Source organism: Anabrus simplex, chromosome 5, assembly GCF_040414725.1.
Source record: "Anabrus simplex isolate iqAnaSimp1 chromosome 5, ASM4041472v1, whole genome shotgun sequence".
Taxonomy (NCBI): domain Eukaryota; kingdom Metazoa; phylum Arthropoda; class Insecta; order Orthoptera; family Tettigoniidae; genus Anabrus; species Anabrus simplex.
In genome coordinates this window covers 353,879,183-353,901,045 of record NC_090269.1, presented here as the reverse complement: position 1 = coordinate 353,901,045, position 21,863 = coordinate 353,879,183, and the positions used below count along the sequence as shown (strand labels likewise).

General features: G+C 37.4%; 1 protein-coding gene across 1 annotated transcript in view; it reads left to right on the top strand.

The window, feature by feature from the left end:
- The window catches only part of LOC137501004 (C-type mannose receptor 2-like), a 96,674-nt gene that overhangs the window by 50,559 nt on the left and 24,252 nt on the right, over positions 1-21,863 (top strand). The window contains exons 10-11 of the mRNA XM_068227833.1: positions 1,252-1,494; positions 8,692-8,865. Of these exons, the coding sequence (XP_068083934.1) occupies positions 1,252-1,494; positions 8,692-8,865 (417 nt within the window). The remainder of the gene's footprint in view (positions 1-1,251; positions 1,495-8,691; positions 8,866-21,863) is intronic.

The window sequence follows — 21,863 nt, the reverse complement described above, 5'->3', positions numbered from 1 at the left end:
GTTCATCAGCATTTGTCCCCCTGAACTTCTGTTTCATCTTGAATAAAATTATTTGTAGCCCAGGCAGTGCCTCGTTCTCGCTGATCTTAAATACCAATTCTTACAAAATTCTGTTCAGCTGTTTTTTTGTGATGTTCATACATACATACATACATACATACATACATACGTACATGCATACATACATACATACATACATACATACATACATACATACATACATACATACATACATACATACATACATAACAGAAATGTGAAAACTGCATTTTCTTCTTATTCCGGACATGATCGACACACAAATACTATTTTTTTAAATTCTGCCTAAAGCACAAACAAAATTCTTATTTTATTTTATGTAGACTTCCCCTACCTCAGTTATTTAACTGAAATGATTAAGATGCTCTCCTTTACACACAATCTGCCATCTGCCATCTGGAAGGGTAACCAAAACTGAATGCATTAACACAATGAAGTCAAGCAACAATAAATTTCTAGCCACAAATGGAGGGAGAAAGGCAATTTAATTTTTTTTGTGACCTCTAGCTCAGCTGCAGTACATATTTGTATATGGTGATTCCAACTGCACAAGCCATTACAGTTGGGAAGTGATATAAATAGACCTGCATATATAAGACAACTACAGTTCTTATAAGTTCATTTTAACATAAAAATGGTTTCCCATTTTCTCATCAGGCAAATGCTGGTGTTGTATCTTATCTCATTCCTAGTGCTGTCCTATTCAATCATCACCATACAACCTGTCTGAGTTGATGCAACATAAAAACCAATAGCAAAAAATATTTACTGTAGAAATCATAGTTGTATATTTGGACCAATATGGTACATTCCTTTTTAGCTTAATGTAGGTATTATAAGTAGTGCATGTGTACTGTCATTTTTCTTTCAAGAAATATGAGAATAAATCCTTTTGTTTCATTTCATTCTGAATGAAAAATTAGAGAATTTGTTCTGGCAGGAACAGAGCCAATGATAACTAATAATACACAAATCAACCGAGAGGTAAAGGCAAGGCTAGGAACCCCTTTTGACCTAGCAGTCACTGGGTTATGTACAGGGTGAATCCATCGATCCATTAGGTTGTTTTCATAATCTAATTTTGCTTACACGAGTACTGTATACTACTTGTTACTGATTAAAATTCAAGTCTATATGTGTGTTTCATGCATGCAAATATATAAAGAATTTCATAGTATAATACTTTATACTGTATAAATCTTCTATAAACAGATTTCCATGATGTGTGGGTCGGTGGTTCATCGGTGAATGGTTTGTGGAAGTGGGAGCACACGGGACAGACCATACCAAACAAGAGACCAACCAAGCCTCTTGGAAAAGATGGCTATCCTCCATGGATTGGCAATACAACAAGACCAGGACATGATTGCCTAAATGTTTACAGAGGGGCCGATGATACTCCATCTTTTATTGACCGTCTATGTGATGAAAAGCATGCTTATGTGTGCGAAGAAGGTGAGACTAATATGAGCATTTTATGAACTCTTAGTGTTAAGAGTATTTCAGCATCTATCAAGGAAACAGAAGTGATGCATAGACTCTTATAAGAAACTCCAGGAAGTGATCATATTATCTATATAAACACAACTTTCATCATATCATATTTACACAAATGGTAAATTTTAAGCAAAAATATTTGATTTACTGTTTGGTAGGTCTACTAAAAATGTTAGTACTGTGTATTGGATGTGTATCCTACTTAATATGAGGTGGGTTTGTATTTATCTTAACCTGCTTATAATTTTGTTCAATAATTGATATGAAAATACCTTATAATAAATTATAAATCAACCTGCATATCATACATTTTTCAAAGAGAGCAGAAAGTAAAATTATAATTGCGTGTATGATTTGGTTCATATCTTCCCAGGCCTGGATTTAGAGTGATTAGTACCATAGCCACAGCCCATTTTGGCATTCCTTCTTCTTGTACAATAAGAAGCCTACAGAACAGTAAAAAATCTTGATATTTAAGGATTAAACAGACTTGATTACTGATCCACAAAATCAATACGATATTTGGGAATTTGGATTATGATATGAATTCTTAAAAATTTGTTAGTAAAAATAAAGTATAATAAAAAATATTATTAGCCTTCATAAAACTATTAATTATAACTAATATTTAATTAACTCATTGACCTGAAAAGACCTTCTAGGAACTATGTATTAATAATGTAGGAATAGTGGGTGTGTATTAGCATTGCCACTCAAAAAGCACTGAAGCACTTGTATGTGTCAAGTCGGTGAGTTCTTGAGGGGATACACAATCCAAGTTAATTGAACAGTAATGCTATGGTATATTATACTGAAAATTCACGTCATGTCCAGTGCTGAGACCAACCACCTCTCAGCCTCTCTTTTCATAACCTATTGGCAGCACAAATTATTCCAGGAATTTTCCTTGAATATTTTCCTAAAATGATTAAACATTCCAGAAATATTTAAAGAATATCCCTACTGCCTTCCAGAAATGTTCAAATATCTGTGATAAATAAGATTCCTAGTATATTGTGATAAATATTTTTGGAATATTACAGGGACCACAAGAAATAAATTTCATAATTAATCCATATTGTCAGCCTCAACAAGACACAAGGTCTTAATAATTGAGTGACTCCTCCTTTACAATCCAGTACAATGTTATTCCTTTTTATTTTATTTTAAAAAGAGACCGGTTTCATCTCTCCTTTGTGAGACATTTTCAGCTAAAATTATTATAATAATAAACACACGATATTCTTAATAACACTAAAAAACAATGGCTTATCCTTAAAATGTTTAAGAGTCAAGATGACTCAATCTGTCATATGTAAACATAGTTTTAAAAACAGTTCATGTTGTTAAAAAATTGCCATAAGAACAAATTACTAAGTGATGACAATCCCATTGAGTTTTGATACTCAAAATAAAAATTAATGTGATGATCACAGTGTTCTAAAATCAGAAATAAATCTTGAATTAGGTTGATGTCAACTCAAGTTAATTTCGTGTGGCTATTGCTAGCCGGGTGCAGCCCTTGTAAGGCAGACCCTCCGATGAGGATGGGTGGCATCTGCCATGTGTAGGCAACTGCGTGTTATTGTGGTGGAGTACAGTGTTATGTGTGGTGTGTGAGTTGCAGGGATGTTGGGGACAGCACAAACACCCAGACCCCGAGTCACTGGAATTAACCAATGAAGGTTAAAATCCCCAACTCGGCCGGGAATCGAACCCGGGACCCTCTGAACCGAAGGCCAGTACGCTGACCATTCAGCCAATGAGTCGGACAAACTCAAGTTGGAAGCTTGAGTATGTATGTGTACGTGTGTCTGGTTAAATAGGGCTTGTTTTTCTCAATTATTAAGACCTTGTATCTTGTTGAGGCTGACAATACAGATTAATTATGAAATTTATTTCTTGTGGTAGCCATGCCAACCAGGCATGTAAGTTAGCCAACTCATATTTGAATATTAAGACTAAGATTTCAAAAATTGGTAAAGACTTGGTTTTTCTAAAAAAATACTTACCCCTAAATTTCTGAACTTTTCGCAAAACAAATTCAAATTAACATATCGGCAACAAAAAATCCAATAAAAAACCAATACTATATGGCTCAAGAACGAAATTACATTCCTCTATAAGAAAAAATCACTGTTGAACTCTTAGCTATATGACACGCATGTGAGTGCAGTTTCAAAGCTAATTCTGCTAGAATGGGACTCCTTCCAAAGATATACTAATATTAGAATTCAGAACATCCTTTTCAAGAAACAAGATACACTAGATAAGAAATTAGAACGACTTTTACACAGTAAAATATCCAATAGTAGCTACCCTCAAAAAGTTAAAGACTCCTAAGTTTCGAGTAACGAACATGACTTTCATCCTCCTGTCAAAAATTTAACAGAATTGCATTTTGATAACATTGAAACTAATATACTGGGAAGAGGTCCGCAAATATAACTGGCCCCATTCAAACAAACAGGAGAATTTAATAACCACAGTAGCAGAAATTGAGCAGGCAATTTCTAAATTACCTCTGGAAGAAAAGGAAGAAATTAGATATGATATACAGAAAAAATTAAAAATTACCCAACCTAACCACTCCTCGTAATTCGTATAACCCAAAAACTCCCAAAATTCCTAAAAAGCTATACAGAATCTCAAACTAAAAATTAAAGAAATTAATCTAATAGTTACTAAAGCCGATTAAGAGAATACCACAGTCATTACGTACAAACAAGGTGTCATTGAAAAACATTACATGCATACATTATCATTATAGACCATTATGCCTTTTAGCACTCAGTCTGCAAGCCTCTGTGAATTTTCTAAATGTTGCCACAATCCTCTATTTGCAACTAGTGCTGTGTCCTAATTTAGTTCTATACCTCTTATCTTTAAATCATTAGAAACTGAGTCTAACCCTCATCATCTTGGTCTCCCTCTACTTCTCTTACCCTCCATAATAGAGTCCATTATTCTCCTAGGTAACCTATCCTCCTTCATTCACCGCACATGACCCTACCACTGAAGCCAATTTATGCATACAGCTTCATCCATCGAGTTAATTCCTAACTTAGCCTTTATCTCCTCATTCCGACAATTTAGTCTTCGAATGGCTAATTTTCATACCATACTCATTGCACCTATTTTCAAGTTCCAAGATATTAGACTGCAGGCTTTCAGCACAATCTGCCATTAAGACCAAGTCGTCAGCATAGGCCAGACTGCTTACTACATTTCCACCTAACTGAATTCCTCCTGCCACTTTACACCTTTCAGCAGATGATCCATGTAAACTACGAACAGCAAAGGTGAAAGATTATAGCCTTGTCTAACCCCTGTAAGTACCCTGAACCAAGAACTCATTCTACCATCAATTCTCACTGAAGTCAATTGTCAACATAAATGCCTTTGATTGATGTTAATAATCTACCTTTAATTCCATAGTCCCCCAGTAAGGCGGACATCTTTTCCCTCGGTACCCTGACATATGCTTTCTCTAGATCTACGAAACATAAACAAAACTGTCTATTTCTCTTGTACCATTTTTCAATTACCTGGTGCATACTGAAAATCTGACTGGTCTGAAACCACACAGGTTTTCATCCAACTTCTTCTCAACTACTGATCGCACCCTCCCTTCCAAGATGCCAGTGAATAATTTGCCTGGTATACTAATCAATGAGAAACCTTGATAGTTGTTGCAATCTTTTCTGTTCCCTTGCTTATAGATAGGTGCAATTACTGCTTTTGTCCAATCTGAAGGTACCTTACCAACACTCCATGCTAATCTTACTACTCTATGTCTGGCTCTATGGCTAAATGGTTAGCGTGCTGGCCTTTGGTCACAGGGGTCCTGAGTTCGATTCCTGGCAGGGTCGGGAATTTTAACGTTAATTGGTTAATTTAGCTGGAATAGGGCTGAGTGTATGTGTCGTCTTCATCATCATTTCATCCTCATCACGACGCGCAGGTCGCCTACGGGAGTCAAATTAAAAGACCTGCATCTGACTAGCCGAACTTCTCCTCGGACACTCCCAGCACTAAAAGCCATATGCCATTTCATCCCTGCCTTCCCACCATACTTCACCATTTCAGGTCTGATTTCATCTATTCCTGCTGCTTTATGACAATGGCGTTTATTTACCATCCTTTCCACTTCTTCAAGCGTAATTTCACCTACATCATTTTCCTCCTCCCCATGAGCTTGGCTGTTTGCTACACCACCAGGAAGATTTTCTCTTACGCTGAGAAGATGTTCAAAATATTCCCTCCACCTGTCCAGTGATTCCCTGGGATCTATTATGAGTTCACCTGAATTACCCAAAACACTGTTTATTTCCTTTTTCCCTCCCTTCCTAAGATTTTTTATTACTGTCCAGAAAAGTTCCCTGCTGCTTGACCTAGCCTTTCCAGGTTATTACCAAAATTTTTTCCACGGCTTCTTCTTCTTCTTCTTCTTCTTCTTCTTCTTCTTCTTCTTCTTCTTCTTCTTCTTCTTCTTCTTCTTCTTCTTCTTCTTCTTCTTCTTCTTCTTCTTCTTCAATTCAACACCTGTTTGTTGCACTCTGTTTTTGTGATCTACTTACAATTCCCTGTCTGCATCCATCCTTATTTGGAGCCATTTCTGATACACTTCTTTTTTTTAAAAACATTTACGAGCTGTTCTAACTTCATTATTCCACCAAAATGTTAGCTTTTTCCCAATTATATACACAGTTGTCCTTAGGCATTCCCTTGCTGTTTCTGCTACAGCATTCCTATATGCCACCCATTCTCTTTCTATATCCTGAACCTGCTTACTGTCCATTGGTTGGAACTTTTCACTAATCATATCCTTGTACTTCTGTCTAATTTTCTCATCCTGGAGATTTTCTGCACTTATTTTTCTGCAGACAGATTTCACTTTCTCTATCCTAGGCCTAGAGATACTTAGTTCACTACAGATCAGATTGTGGTCCATATCAGCGCATTCCTAACAAATTTCCTGAATGCAGTCTCAGTTATGATATAATTTATCATGGATTTTGAATAGCCTTATGGTTGAATAATGTATTCATAACTGGTAAATCCTATACTAGCACAGAAGTCCTGTAAATGCTTCCCATTCATATTAGATTCCAAATCTTCCCCACATTTACCAATCATTTTGTATCCTTCAGTTCTATTTTCCACTGTCACATCAAAATTACCCATTAGCATTATCCTATCCTTGCTGTTGACCGTGACTACAATGTCATAAGAAGATGTACAATATTAGAAGGATCCACCTTTCAATACTCCGTTGTAAGTTGAACTAAAAAGAAGTCACAACTTGTTTATTGGGACTGGTTTTGACACATTACAAGTGTCATCATCAGCCAAATAGTAAAATAGGGCAAGATATAAAGATACATTGAACACAGGCAAAAAATTAACATTGATTCATATCATAGCAATTAACTGAATTGCTTGATTCATATCGTAGCAATTAACTGCATGATGAATACACTGTGACAATTCTCGTCCTAATTCCTCCAACTGCCAAATCTACCCACATCATTCATTTACGTGCCTAACAGAAACTATGTTATGTGCAATCTTATTCCTGAGAACCAATCCTATCCCCAACTCTGCCCTTCCCTTTTTAACACCCATCAAGTACACTTTATAATCTCCTTTCTCTTCCTTGCTCTCATTCCTTACCCAAATATCATTAACTCCTAAAACATCCAGATGCATTCTCTTTGCTGTCTCAGCCAGTTCTACTTTCTTTATGTTATTTAATTTCACTTAATTCATTGCTGATGACGTTGCGCTGCTATCTAGGAATACTGACACAGCAATAGAACAGCTGCATGTACTAAAACTACAAGCAGAAAAAGCAGGACTACAGATTTCTTTCGAAAAAACTAAATATATAACAAACATCAAAACAGCCCCTCGGTACCTGAAGACAGAACACGGTAAAATAGAAAGAGTTGATAGCTTTAAGTATTTGGGTGAAATAGTGCAATTGAAAACAAATGAAAGAGAAGCAAACAACACCAGACGGGAGAAAATGGCTGCGGCGTTTCGTAGGACATATCCTATATACAAGAAGAAAACCTTCTCCAGACGAGCTAAACTAAGGCACTACAACACAATGATTAAAACGGAATGTCTTTATGCTAGTGAATGCCTCCAAATGACAGGAAAAGCAGGACTGAGAGAAGCTGAGAAATTTGAAAGAAAGATCCTTCGCAAAATAATGGGTCCAAAGATTGTGGATGGACAGTATAGGCTGCGAGGAAGGGAAGAACTTTACCGAGACAATGAAAGGCTAACTGAGTCCATGAGAAAACGGAGACTTAAATTCTATCGGCATTTATTTAGAATGGATGAGAAGAGACTAACGAAAAGGATTTTCACAACACTAGACAGCAGACCTAAAGTGTCGGACAAATGGTTCAGGGAGGTAAGAAAGGATCTCAGACAGGTGGGACTAAATTCGGAAGACATCTCAAACCGAACAAAGTTTAGGTCAGTGATAGACAGATTTCAGGGATTCCATGACGAACCAAAACTTAACCGTGGGTGGACGAACGAAAGAAGACAGGCTGCCAGAGAGAGGATGCTGAAGTTCTGGGCTGTGAGGAAGGCTTCCAGAAACATGTAATTGTTATCTAACGTGGTCTCTAATGGACGTAAACGAATACATATATATATATATATATATATATATATAATTATTATTATTATTATTATTATTATTATTATTATTATTATTAAGGGGAAGTGAATTCTCCATTTCCAAAAAGAAGATGCACTTCCCATGGATATATAATTCCAAAAATGTCTTTCACGGCTTCCTCCTTTAGCAGGTTAGCAATTCCTATTTGCTGACAGGGCAGGATCATGCAGTTGATCTGCCACTGCTTAGCCAAATCTTGGAGAGGCGTGCCAATCCAACTGATGAGCCCATATGGCATGTCTGGGCAAAACTCTGCAAACACACACTGCCTAACCACCCAAAAGTTGATTCTATTTCCGAGATTCTTCTCTAATTTTATTCTCTAGTTCCTCTCTGTGTAAAGATATCAGTTCATTGGTGTTGTGATTGTCTTACATTTAACTTCTCAACTGTATGCTGCTAGTTTAGTATCAGTTAAATTTCTCATGAACATTCCTGATCTATTTTTATAGCTCCAGATACAAAGAATGCTGAATCCCTCCAAGAATTCAATGGACGTATTTATAAATTCTATTCAAGAAGAGTAACTTGGGATCATGCATTAGAGATCTGCAAAGAATCTGGCAGTTACCTTGCTGTTGTTACAGAACCTGATGAGGCTGTGTTTATAGCCAGGTCAGGGAAAGGTGAGTTCTGAATTTACTGTAAGATATAATTGAACCAATTATTATTCACTGTTATTTTGCAGATATTGCATATTCTTTATTGACTGCCTTAGGAGAAACCAGCATGGCAAGGTTATTCCATTTAGTGTGTAAGATGTATGAGAGAGGAGAAGTGCCATCCGATTTTCAGCAGAATGATGTTATAGCTGTTCCCAAGAAAGCTGGTACTGACAAGTGTGAAAACTACCACACCATTAGTTTAGTATCTCATGTCTGCAAAATTTTAACACGTATTATTTACAGTAGAATGGAAAGACAAGCTGAAGCTGAGTTGGGAGAAGATCAATTTGTCTTCAGAAGAAATGTAGGAATACGTGAAGCAATCATGACTTTACGTCTGATCTTAGAGGATCGAATTAAGAAAGACAAGCCCACATACATGGCATTCATAGATCTAGAGAAAGCATTCAATAATGTTGATTGGACTAAGCTATTTAAGATTCTGAAGGTGATTGGTGTTACATACCGAGAATGAAGAATTATCTACAATCTGTATAAAAATCAGTCTGCAGTTATAAGAAGCAAGGGCTTTAAAAAAGAAGCAGCAATCAAGAAAGGAGTGAGGCAAGGCTGCAGTTTGTCCCCTCTCCTTTTCAGTGTTTACATAGGACAAGCAGTAAAGGAAATCAAAGAATAATTTGTAAAGGGAATCACAATCTAAGGAGAAGAAATCAAGATTTGCCGATGATATTGTTATTTTATCTGAGACTGCAGAGGATCTCGAGAAGTTGCTGAATGGTATGGACAAAGTCTTGGGTAAGGAGTACAAGATGAAAATAAATAAGTTGAAAACAAAAGTAATGGAATGTAGTCGATAGAAGACATGTGATGCAGGAAATGTTAGATTAGGAAATGAAGTCTTAAAGGAAGTAGATGATTATTGTTACTTGGGTTGTAAAATAACTAACGTTGGCAGAAGTAAGAACACATAAAATATAGACTAGCACAAGCAAGGAAGAGCTTTCTTAAGAAAAGAAATTTGCTCACTTCAAACATTGATATAGGAATTAGAAAGATGTGTCTGAAGACTTTAATTTGGAGCGTGGGATTGTATGGAAGTGAAAAATGGACGATAACTAGCTCAGAAAGAAACAGAATATAAGCTTTTGAAATGTGGTGTTACAGAAGAATTCTCAAGGTGAGATGGATAGATCGAATCACGAATGAAGAGATACTGAATTGAGTTGGTGAGAGGTGATTGATTTGGCTAAATTTGGCGAGAAGAAGAGATAGAATGATAGGACACACCTTAAGACACCCAGGACTAGTTCAGTTGGTTTTTGAAGTAAGTGTAGGTGGTAAGAACGGTAGGGGTAGACCAAGGTATGAATATGACAAGCAAATTAGAGCAGATGTAGGTTGCAATAGTTAAGTAGAAATAAAAATATAGCACAGGATAGGGTGGCATGGAGAGCTGCATCAAATCATTCTATGGACTTATGACTCAAACAACAACATTTATTTATTTTAATTTTTTTAGGCAACACAGGGCTACTTTAGTCAGGTTTATGGAGGTTTTTCTTCTTTTTTGTCAGCCCAATACTGTTTCATCCTTTCTTTCTGCTTCTGTGATCACTCTTGCAATTCTCTGCTTATTGATTTTTCATCTGTAGTCTAGTGTGTTTATCTTTCAATATCTTGAGTGTATTTGTTTTGTATTTTAAATCTTTTATTCTAATATGTAACTCTCTCATGTCTTCTTTAAGTTCTATGATCCATCTAATATTATTCTTACTCTTACTCTTCTGTAATTTTTCTATTATTTGAATTATTATTAATTGAATGTAATAATAAATACAAATGTAAATAAAATGTGTAATCTTGCATATTATTTTCTCAAGGTTGGAATGAAGCTTAATAAGGCATAGAATTGGGAATGGTGGCAGTAGCACCACCATTGTTAAAAGAGAGTTTGTTTAATTCAATTTAAGACAATATAGTGGTCAACTGCTTACTGACAAGCAATGCAAAATAAGTACCGGTACGGTAAAAAAAATTGATAGTTTAAATCATTTAAACATAAGAAATACAGAAACACTGATGAAAGTTCCTAAAATACTGAATACTTTCAAATGCGGTGCTATGGTAAGATGAGTCATTCCAGCAGAAACGCCAGTGATGAACTGAAGTAAGAAACACACTCACAAAGGAAAACAGAGCTCGTCTAGTAAAAAAAAAAAAAAGGTACTTCCCAATTACGTGATGCAATTGAGAAACAGCAGTTGTGATGCTTCCACCAGGGATAGGTACACCTATATTCTAATATTTTGCACTAATTTCATTCAGTAATATTTATGGCATAAATGTGTGACATTATATTTACATTTTACAAAGCCACTAGAAAATCCACTGACACACCAAAATTCTGCTAAAAATTCTGCTGCCGGACTGAGTGGCTCAGACGGTTAAGCCACTGGCCTTCTAACCGCAACTTGGCAGGTTCGATCCTGGCTAAGTCCGGTGGTATTTGAAGGTGCTCAAATACGACAGCCTCATGTCGGTAGATTTACTGGCACGTAAAAGAACTCCTGCAGGACTAAATTCCGGCACCTCGGCGTCTCTGAAGACTGTAAAAGTAGTTGGTGGGACGTAAAGCAAATAACATTATTATTATTATTAAAAATTCTGCTAGCCACTAAATGAATTTTTTCGCCACTAGAAGGATTTAGAATCAAGCCAGATTTAGCTGGAGAACCACTAAGTTGGCAATACTGTCTGTCTACCTGAAATATGAAACTCATTTCAATTGTCTAATTTACTTATACTTCCGTAGCTGAATATCTTCAACATGGCTAAGCCAGAGTATAGTGTGACTGTAGCAGCAACCCAGGAAGCTGGTGTTAAATCACAAGGAAGAAAATAAATGAACAGGTTCTGTAATATGATGGATGAAGATCAGTGAAGAATTTGAAGGAAGACTATGAAGTTGCTGGAGATTCATTTACGGTAGTTATTCTTCAGACATCTTACATGTGGACATCCAATGCTACGGAATGTCAAATGGACCTTTTTCCACCCTTAAAATATCTGACTGCCTCAGCTGGTTTAACCCACAATCTTGGGATCTAGAGACTGACACTATCCAAAGAGGGAGCTGTAATCAATGATCAATCAACATTATTTTAAAAATTCCAAGTATGTTAAAGAACAAATATATGAATTCTATGAGTTGGAATGTTCAGGGAGTGATGATGACGATAACAATGTTGATATCTGTGGGTGTTTTATGCAACTTGTCCATGTGGAACATTTGATACTATCATTTGTCTCACGTGTGAGTTTTCATTTATGCAATTGTTCCTTTCCTGTACATACAGTTCCACTTCATTCATAACAACTCAATGTGGTTATGGTAATAATCTACCTACAGGGTCTCATTACTGTTTAGGCTTCTTATTCATTTCATAAGAATGATAGGTGAGCCTATAGACATTTGCAAGTAATAGCAATTCTTGTCTGTTATGTGATGAGGTATGGGGAGGATAACCAGGTGATTATATCGACCTTTCTGATATTCTTAAGGCTTATTTTATTTGCGTAGAGTATGAGCAAGAGGGTGCATTAGGGTGATGCATTCTACCAGAGTGTAAGAAACTATGTATGGAATAAGGAAGTACCAAGGAAGTGTAAAGAGATAATGTAAAAAAAAGTATTTTACACCCATATTGATCTATGGAGCTGTGACGTGGACAATGACAAGGAGGGAGGAGAGTAGAATTCAAGCCATTGAAATGAAATACCTAAGAAGTATGATAGGAAAGGCAAGAAAAGACAGGCACTGCACTGGTTAAAACCTGATAAGAGACGTGAATATCATATACTTGTCTTAATACACAAACTCCTGCACAGTACCTCCCCCCGGTATATTTCATCTAAACTTCACTTCCTCTCTTCCTTCCATAATCGTAACACTGCTCGGGCTCCACTTTAGCTATTCCTCTTCACCACTCTTCTGTGTATAATAAATCTTTCATTGTAACCGGATCCAGGCTTTGGAATTCCCTGCCAGTAAGTGTCAGGGGCATTGACTTCTTCCTCAAATTTAAAATATCTTTACGAGACCTCCTGTTGAGAGATACCGATTGAAGTGTGTATTGGTGTGTATTGTGTGCGTGTGATTGGTAATTGTAAAATTAAAAATTGTTTCTATTAGTTTTATATAATATAAACGTAAGGGTAGTTGATAAGTGTGTACATTGTAAGTGTATGTGCAAGTGTCTGTGTGAGATAGAAAAGAGGACTGAAGTAACGAGCTAATAAGCTAATAAGCTGCATATTGTGTGGATGTGTAACTTAAGCTTAATTTAGGAAATAGTATAAGTAGTGTAATTAGTATAATTAGTAATAGGCAACCTTAATATTATTTATTGTATTGTGGTTAAGTGTAAGAGAGGGCCGTGTACCCTAACTTCGCCACATGAAAGAAGCCATAATAAATAAATAAATAAATAAATTGAAAAACAAATATGTGAGGAAGAAGGTCAGAATGGAAAACTTAAATGAGAGAATTGATAGTAAACTAAGATGGTTTGGACATGTAAAGAGGATGGAGGAGGGAAGAATACCAAAACAGATGATGGAGATGAAGTTTGAGGGAAAAAGAGCAAGAGGGAGGCTCAGGACAAGATAGATCGATTCAATAAAGAGGAGCGCAAGAAGAAGAAACCTGGACTGGGACAAAATGATGGAAGAGGAATAGTGGAATGAGAGAGGAAGTTGGAGAAGTGCCATAAATATTCCAACCAGCAGGAACTGGATAAGGGGAAATGAGGAGGATGATTTGCATAGAGTGAATGCTGGCAGTGACTATGTCACCTGGGCGTTGGCCCTAAATGCAGATGGTCAGTCGGTCGGTCAGTGAAACTTCACCACACCAAACAACACTGTATGCATGTGTAACTTCTCTCTTGGCCTTAATCAATCGTGAGACACTAAATAATACTCACAGCACTATCATGAACACTAGAAAGAATGGTGACAAATATTTCAACCTTCCCACAAACTTCACTCATGCCATAGAAGTGAATCTCTAATACCTGTTAGGTAAGAAATTTCCTTACCTTTAAAGGCCGTTGCATAGCTCACTCTTATCTATCTTAGTTCATAACAATTTTTTTAAATCCTCACTTAAACTCAAGTATCCATGTCACTTAAACTTGAGTATCTATATTTTATTTACAAAACTGCCTCCCAATGGATCCACTACTGTACAATAAAAATGAATGTTTTAAAACCTAGTTGCTGATTACAGCACACACACATTCATATCTCAATCATGATAATTTACATGTCCCATTGTAACCGTCCAGGCTTCTCCTGCCATACTAATTTAGTGTACAATCCTTTTACGTGATATCACTCGATATCAAGATTATCCGCCATCAGCAATTATTCATAAAGAGATATTCATTTAATTTCAATCATTTGTAAATAAGGTTTTTGGAATTATATTGTATATTTTAGAACATTTATTATTTAAATTATTATATTATAGATAGGAATTCATTATGTACTGTAAATATGGTCAATGCTGAGACTGAGTTGGTGTCATTTCATCTCATACTTGTGTACACGGAAAAGTTATTTTTGAAGCGGGGAAGTTGGATGACTCACGGGTTTAACTCATGAGCAAAAAGTATTACACAGCGACCTGCATGCAAGGCTAGCAAGCCAGGATACTACATCATCGCCACGCCTACTGGTTACTTGTGAAGAATGAAGAGAGGGAGATGATAATGCGATCTACGAATCAGATGCTTCGTTGTATAGAGATTTGGTATTGAGCTGTTACCAAGAGTGGGGAGAGCCTGGGGATATGTTATCTAGCGCGGACTACCAGAACCACAACTACTTTATTATTCTTGAGACAGTGAGTGGTCGCTTGGAGACATAGTTATTTTTCGTACGGTGTGTTGTCGCTTCGACACACTACTTAGCTGCTGTGATGCTGTCAGATCGGGGTGAGACGAAACAAGCTTACGGCTTGTGATATATATTCTATGATTATTCTGAACGAAGAACTATGTTTAGTTCAAGCCCACGGAATTTGGTACAAGTCTGTATTGTATCAGTAGAATAGCTAAGTTTGGATTGAGATTTCTGCTAACATGGAAAAATTCATATCTCTGAATTTTCTCCTCCTACAATCAACGATGATCAATTTTTACAAGTATAGGGCCAATGTCTAATTTAAAGACTAGGCAATTAGAGAGTGCTAGTCCAGATAGCCCAAACTATATCACAGAAGGAAGGTAGGAAGGATGTCCATGGAGCCAATTCTACAATGAGAAGAGGGGAACGAGTAACCACGGAATATAGAGGACCTCAACGGAAGGTGTAATTGGTGAGCCTCAATTAGATAAAGCAAGCAACAGTTAATTTCATTAATGTAAATTCTAAAATCCCTCTCCAAGCTTTAAGGAACTTTTCCGATTCATCTCATTTTTGTATAATAAATTCATTTTATTTTATATTGCGTTAATTTTCTTTCTCAAGCGATACTTAATGGTTAATTATTTAAAATCCTAATCCTGTGATTTAAGTATAAGTCTCTATGCTAGTAAATATAAATTTTGCTTTACAGTTTTGTTTAAAACTGTAACACTGGTATACATCAAAGAAAGGACGATAAGTTCCACCTTTTCAATACTATATACACTGACTGACAGAGCAAATGCAACACCAAGAAGGAGTGGTCAGAACTTTATGCCAATTGCAGGGTAGACTGACGTCACTGAGGTATGCTCATGATGTGAAATGCGCCGCTGTGCTGCGCACTAGTGAACGATAAATGGGACACGGCGTTGGCGAATGGCCCACTTCGTACTGTGATTTCTCAGCTGACAGTCATTGTAGAACGTGTTGTCGTATGCCACAGGACACGTGTATAGCTAAGAATGCCAGGCCGCCGTCAACGGAGGTATTTCCAGCAGACAGACGACTTTACGAGGGGTATGGTGATCAGGCTGAAAAGGGCAGGTTGGTCGCTTCGTCAAATCGCAGCCGATACCCATAGGGATGTGTCCATGGTGCAGCGCCTGTGGCGAAGATGGTTGGCGCAGGGACATGTGGCACGTGCGAGGGGTCCAGGCGCAGCCCGAGTGACGTCAGCACGCGAGGATCGGCGCATCCGCCGCCAAGCGGTGGCAGCCCCGCACGCCACGTCAACCGCCATTCTTCAGCATGTGCAAGACACCCTGGCTGTTCCAATATCGACCAGGACAATTTCCCGTCGATTGGTTGAAGGAGGCCTGCACTCCCGGCGTCCGCTCAGAAGACTACCATTGACTCCACAGCATAGACGTGCACGCCTGGCATGGTGCCGGGCTAGAGTGACTTGGATGAGGGAATGGCGGAACGTCGTGTTCTCCGATGAGTCACGCTTCTGTTCTGTCTGTGATAGTCACCGCAGACGAGTGTGGCGTCGGCGTGGAGAAAGGTCAAATCCGGCAGTAACTGTGGAGCGCCCTACCGCTAGACAACGCGGCATCATGGTTTGGGGCGCTATTGCGTATGATTCCACGTCACCTCTAGTGCGTATTCAAGGCACGTTAAATGCCCACCGCTACGTGCAGCATGTGCTGCGGCCGGTGGCACTCCCGTACCTTCAGGGGCTGCCCAATGCTCTGTTTCAGCAGGATAATGCCCGCCCACACACTGCTCGCATCTCCCAACAGGCTCTACGAGGTGTACAGATGCTTCCGTGGCCAGTGTACTCTCCGGATCTCTCACCAATCGAACACGTGTGGGATCTCATTGGACGCCGTTTGCAAACTCTGCCCCAGCCTCGTACGGACGACCAACTGTGGCAAATGGTTGACAGAGAATGGAGAACCATCCCTCAGGACACCATCCGCACTCTTATTGACTCTGTACCTCGACGTGTTTCTGCGTGCATCGCCGCTCGCGGTGGTCCTACATCCTACTGAGTCGATGCCGTGCGCATTGTGTAACCTGCATATCGGTTTGAAATAAACATCAATTATTCGTCCGTGCCGTCTCTGTTTTTTCCCCAACTTTCATCCCTTTCGAACCACTCCTCCTTGGTGTTGCATTGTCACTGTCAGTCAGTGTATTATGTGAAAGTTTTACATTTCTGTTAAAACATCACAAAATTTGTATATTTGGTACCGGTTTCGACAGATTCTCTGTCATCGTCAGCCAAGGACAATTATATAAAGACAAGTTGCATTGATCATGACTCTTATGTTAAGATTACAATAGTAGTTTAAAATATATACGTGATATGGCTCAAATAGTATTTACATATATAGATTGAAGGTTAGTAAGGTAAAATAGTCGTATTTCTGTAGGTGTACACCTTAATATTTCTAATTAAAAAGGATTAACTTGTTGAAAGAAATTCTGTTCTTGTAATGTAAAATTGTAGTAGAGTGTGATTATTGGCTTATGTCTATGATATTTTAACTGTTGACCGGCCGGTTCATTTTTGAAGGCATGTAGCCATGTTTGACACATTGAAAAAGTGAACAAACATTTAGTCATGTGTTGTTCCGAATAAAATATGCACAATGAAATTATATGCAAAATTTGAATGGGGCTTCAACTTGGACTTGAGGAAGAAGATTTATATTAAAATGTTCAATGCAAACAAAAATAGATGCATTAATTTGTCACTGCATGTTGGTGTTGACAGTCAAATTGTCCATTGAAAGTTCTATATCTCGGCTTGTACTCTGGTGTGTTTGTTTATGTTATATTGAGAGATAGATTAAACATAGTAACTGAGGTTCTTGTTAAAGTGGTACTTGAAGATCTTATGATGCAAGTTGTAGATACATAAGTTGATTTAGAAAGATCCTGAATCAAGCCGGAACCTCAGGTGCCAAGTTGGTAATAGATGTACACCTATAGAAATACGACTATTTTATCTTACTGACCTTCAATCTATATATGTAGATACTATTTTAGCCATATCACATATATGTTTTAAACTACTATCGTAATCTTAACATAAGAGTCATGATCAATGCAACTTGTCTTTGTATAATTGTCCTTGGCTGATGATGACAGAGAATCTGTCGAAACCGGTACCAAATATACAAAAATTGTGATGTTTTAACAGAAATGTGAAACTTTCACATAATATAATATTGAAAAGGTGGAACTTATCGTCCTTTCTTTGATGTAAATCTTGATTCAATACGGAACCTAAATAAGAAATTCTTAACGTTAAATATAACACTGGTACCCAAACATTACATAGAGAAATGGGAAAAAAATGGAATGATAATTGATTCTATTTGTGGGCAAGCCACATATCGTCTATATTTATATTCATGTGTCCCCAGGTATTAACTTTTGTCTCCTCCAAGTGTGAAGCTGAGGAGAGCGAACAGTTACATTTGTTGCACCAACACGGAGCTCGAAAACTATTAAGTATTCGTGGAAAGAAAGCAGTAAAGGAGAGTCTGTGTTTGTGGGGGTTAAGTGTGTGTCCATATAATTTATATGTGTAATTTTGGGGGAATCATGGCTGCACAACGTAAAAAGGACATGAAATTATGTAGCGGAAACTTAGTAAAGGGAGGTGAGATGCTGAATTCTAGAAATGTTGTAGATGAGAGCATTGAAGTAGATAAAATGGTAGAGAGTGGTGGGAGCATTCAAAATAGCACAGAATTTGATTTAGCTAGGATGGAGGGCGAGAAAGAAGGTAATACGAATAGTGAAATGAATATTCAACAACTGTTTTTGATAATGCAAGGGATATTACAGCAAACGGATGAAATTAGGAAGGAAATGAAAGGGATAGATGAAATTAGGAAGGAAATGAATGAAATAAGGAAAGAAACAGATGAAATTAGGAAGGAAACGTGAGAAATTAGGAAAGAAACGGATGGAATTAGGAAGGAAACGAAAGGGATAGATGAAATTAGGAAGGAAGTAGAGAGAACGAAAACCGAAATTAGCAGAGAAGTTAATACTAAGATGGATGCTTTAAATCGTATATTAGATGAAGCACTAGAGCAGCAGAAACTTTTTGAGAATCAGTTAGCGGAACAGGAGATGAGACTGTATCCGATGAGAAAAGTGACAGGTCTTAGTTGTAGCAAGATTATTAGTGACAAGTAAGTTCAGGAATTAGGTACGCCTAGGAGGTTATTATCGGATAGCAGATCTCAATTTACCTCGAAGAAGTGGAAGGCTGTGATGACAGAGTTAGGTCTCACACATGTTTTTTCCTCAATTAGGAATCTGCAAGGGAATATGTGTGAACGCATGATGAAGGAATTAGGTAGGATGTTTAGATCTTTAGTTCATGACAAGCGCACTGTGTGGGTGGGTTCTTTAGCGTTGATTGAGAAATGGATTAATATGGTACAGCACAAAAGTACGAAATTCACTCCACTAGAAGTTTATTTTGGCAGCAATCCAAGGAATGAGCTGACAAAAGTACTAGGTATTACACAGGAACCTCAGCGGGACTCTAAGATAGTGTCAGATTAGCGAGAAAGAATTTGATTAAAGTGGCTGAGAAGCGTAGCAAACAGCAGAAATGTCAGGTGTTAGATGAATTTCAGGTAGGAGATTCTGTTCTGTTGCGTGTTCCCATGCTCTTGTCCAGTGAAGAGAAGGTGACGAAGAAATTCTTTTTGTTGTATCAGGGTCCATTCCAGATTCATTGTTGGGTTGGTCTTTGTGCATACAGATTGAAAGATGGTGATCGTGTCGTGTTGGGCACTTATAATATTCGCTCTCTGAGACGATATATTTCTGCAATTAAGCGTAATGTCTCCCAGGTGTTGCTTTGATAGCACTAAATGTACTTCAGTTAGAAAATATGAATTCATGTATAGGTTGTGAACCTAGATCTGACACTATTGTAGAAGCCATGAATAACTTGGGAATTTTTTGATATACTTTTTCTAAGTATATTTTTTGCATTGAAAGCAAGAAATTGCTCACTGCCATCTAAGAGAGGTAAGCCTCGTGTGATGACGTGTGTGTGGTGTATATATTATAATAACCCAGAACTGAAGAACACTTTGATGGTTAAGTGCAAAGATAGTGTTATTTACCTGTTGTTAGGTTGTAAATATTATGAGTGTTGCTGACAAACTTTCAGAAGAAAATCGGCAGGAATTATTACTAATGTTATATGGTATCATTGAAACAACCACTCTACAGTGAGATACAAGATTTGATTATGTATGTTTTTATTAAGTGTTTGTAAGATGTAATGATGTATATATCAGCCGTATTGGTGTAGTGTGTTATTTTTCATATATGTTATATTTGTAAGTAACAGGAGGGCGTATGTAACCGTCCAGGCTTCTCCAGCCATACTAATTTAGTGTACAATCCTTTTACGCGATATCACTCGATATCAAGATTATCCGCCATCGGCAATTATTCATAAAGAGATATTCATTTAACTTCAATCATTTGTAAATAAGGTTTTTGGAATCATATTGTATATATTAGAACATCATTTATTATTTAAATTATTATATTTTAGATAGGAATTCATTATGTACTGTAAATATGGTCAATGTTGAGACAGAGTTGGTGTCATTTCATCTCATACTTGTGTACACAGAAAAGTTATTCTTGAAGCGGGGAAGTTGGATGACTCACGGGTTTAACTCATGAGCAAAAGGTATTACACAGCAACCCGCGTGCAAGGCTAGCAAGCCAGGATACTACATCATCGCCACGCCTACTGGTTACTTGTGAAGAATGAAGAGAGGGAGATGATAATGTGATCTGCAAATCAGATGCTTCGTTGTATAGAGATTTGGTATTGAGCTGTTAACAAGAGTGGGGAGAGCCTGGGGATGTATTATCTAGCGCGGACTACCAGAACCACAACTACTTTATTATTCTTGAGACAGTGAGTGGTCGCTTGGAGACAGTTATTTTTCGTACGGTGTGTTGTCGCTTCGACACAGAACTTACCTGCTGTGATGCTGTCAGATTGGGGTGAGATGAAACAAGCTTATGGCTTGTGATATATATTATATAATTATTCTGGACAAAGAACTACGTTTAGTTCAAGTCCACGGAATTTGGTATAAGTCTGTATTGTATCAGTAGAATAGCTAAGTTGGATTGAGATTTCTGCTAACATGGAAAAATTCATATCTCTGAATTTTCTCCTCATACGATCAACGATGATCAATTTTTACAAGTATAGGGCCAATGTCTAATTTAAAGACTAGGCAATTAGAGAGTGCTAGTCCAGATAGCCCAAACCATATCACAGAAGGAAGGAAGGATGTCCATGGAGCCAATTCTATGAGAAGAGGGGAACGAGTAACCACGGAATATAGATGACCTCAACGGAAGGTGTAATTGGTGAGCCTCAGTTAGATAAAGCAAGCAACAGTTAATTTCATTAACGTAAATTCTAAAATTCCTCTCCAAGCTTTAAGGAACTTTTCCGATTCATCTCATTTTTGTATAATAAATTCATTTTATTTTATATTGCGTTAATTTTCTTTCTCAAGCGATACTTAATGGTTAATTATTTAAAATCCTAATCCTGTGATTTAAGTATAAGTCTCTATGCTAGTAAATATAAATTTTGCTTTACAGTTTTGTTTAAAACTGTAACACTGGTGCCCAAACATTACATAGAGAAATGGGAAACCATGGAATGACAATTGATTCTATTTGCGGGCAAACCACATATATTTTATATTTATATTCATGTGTCCCCACGTATTAACTTTTGTCTCCTCCAAGTGTGAAGCTGAGGAGAGCGAACAGTTACACCATTGATTTTTGCCAAGAGAAAGAAATGTGACCACACCTTTGATTCTCTTCCGTCACAACAACCAGAATATTTTTCAAACCATAGAACAAAGTCAAAATGCCACATTGAAGGGAAAAACAACCAATCAGAGTACAGTATAAAGGTTACAGAGGAAAAGAGTAAGAAACTACCTTTGAGCCCCATCAGTGGTAGTTTGAAGGGGTTTTCCATGGTTTCC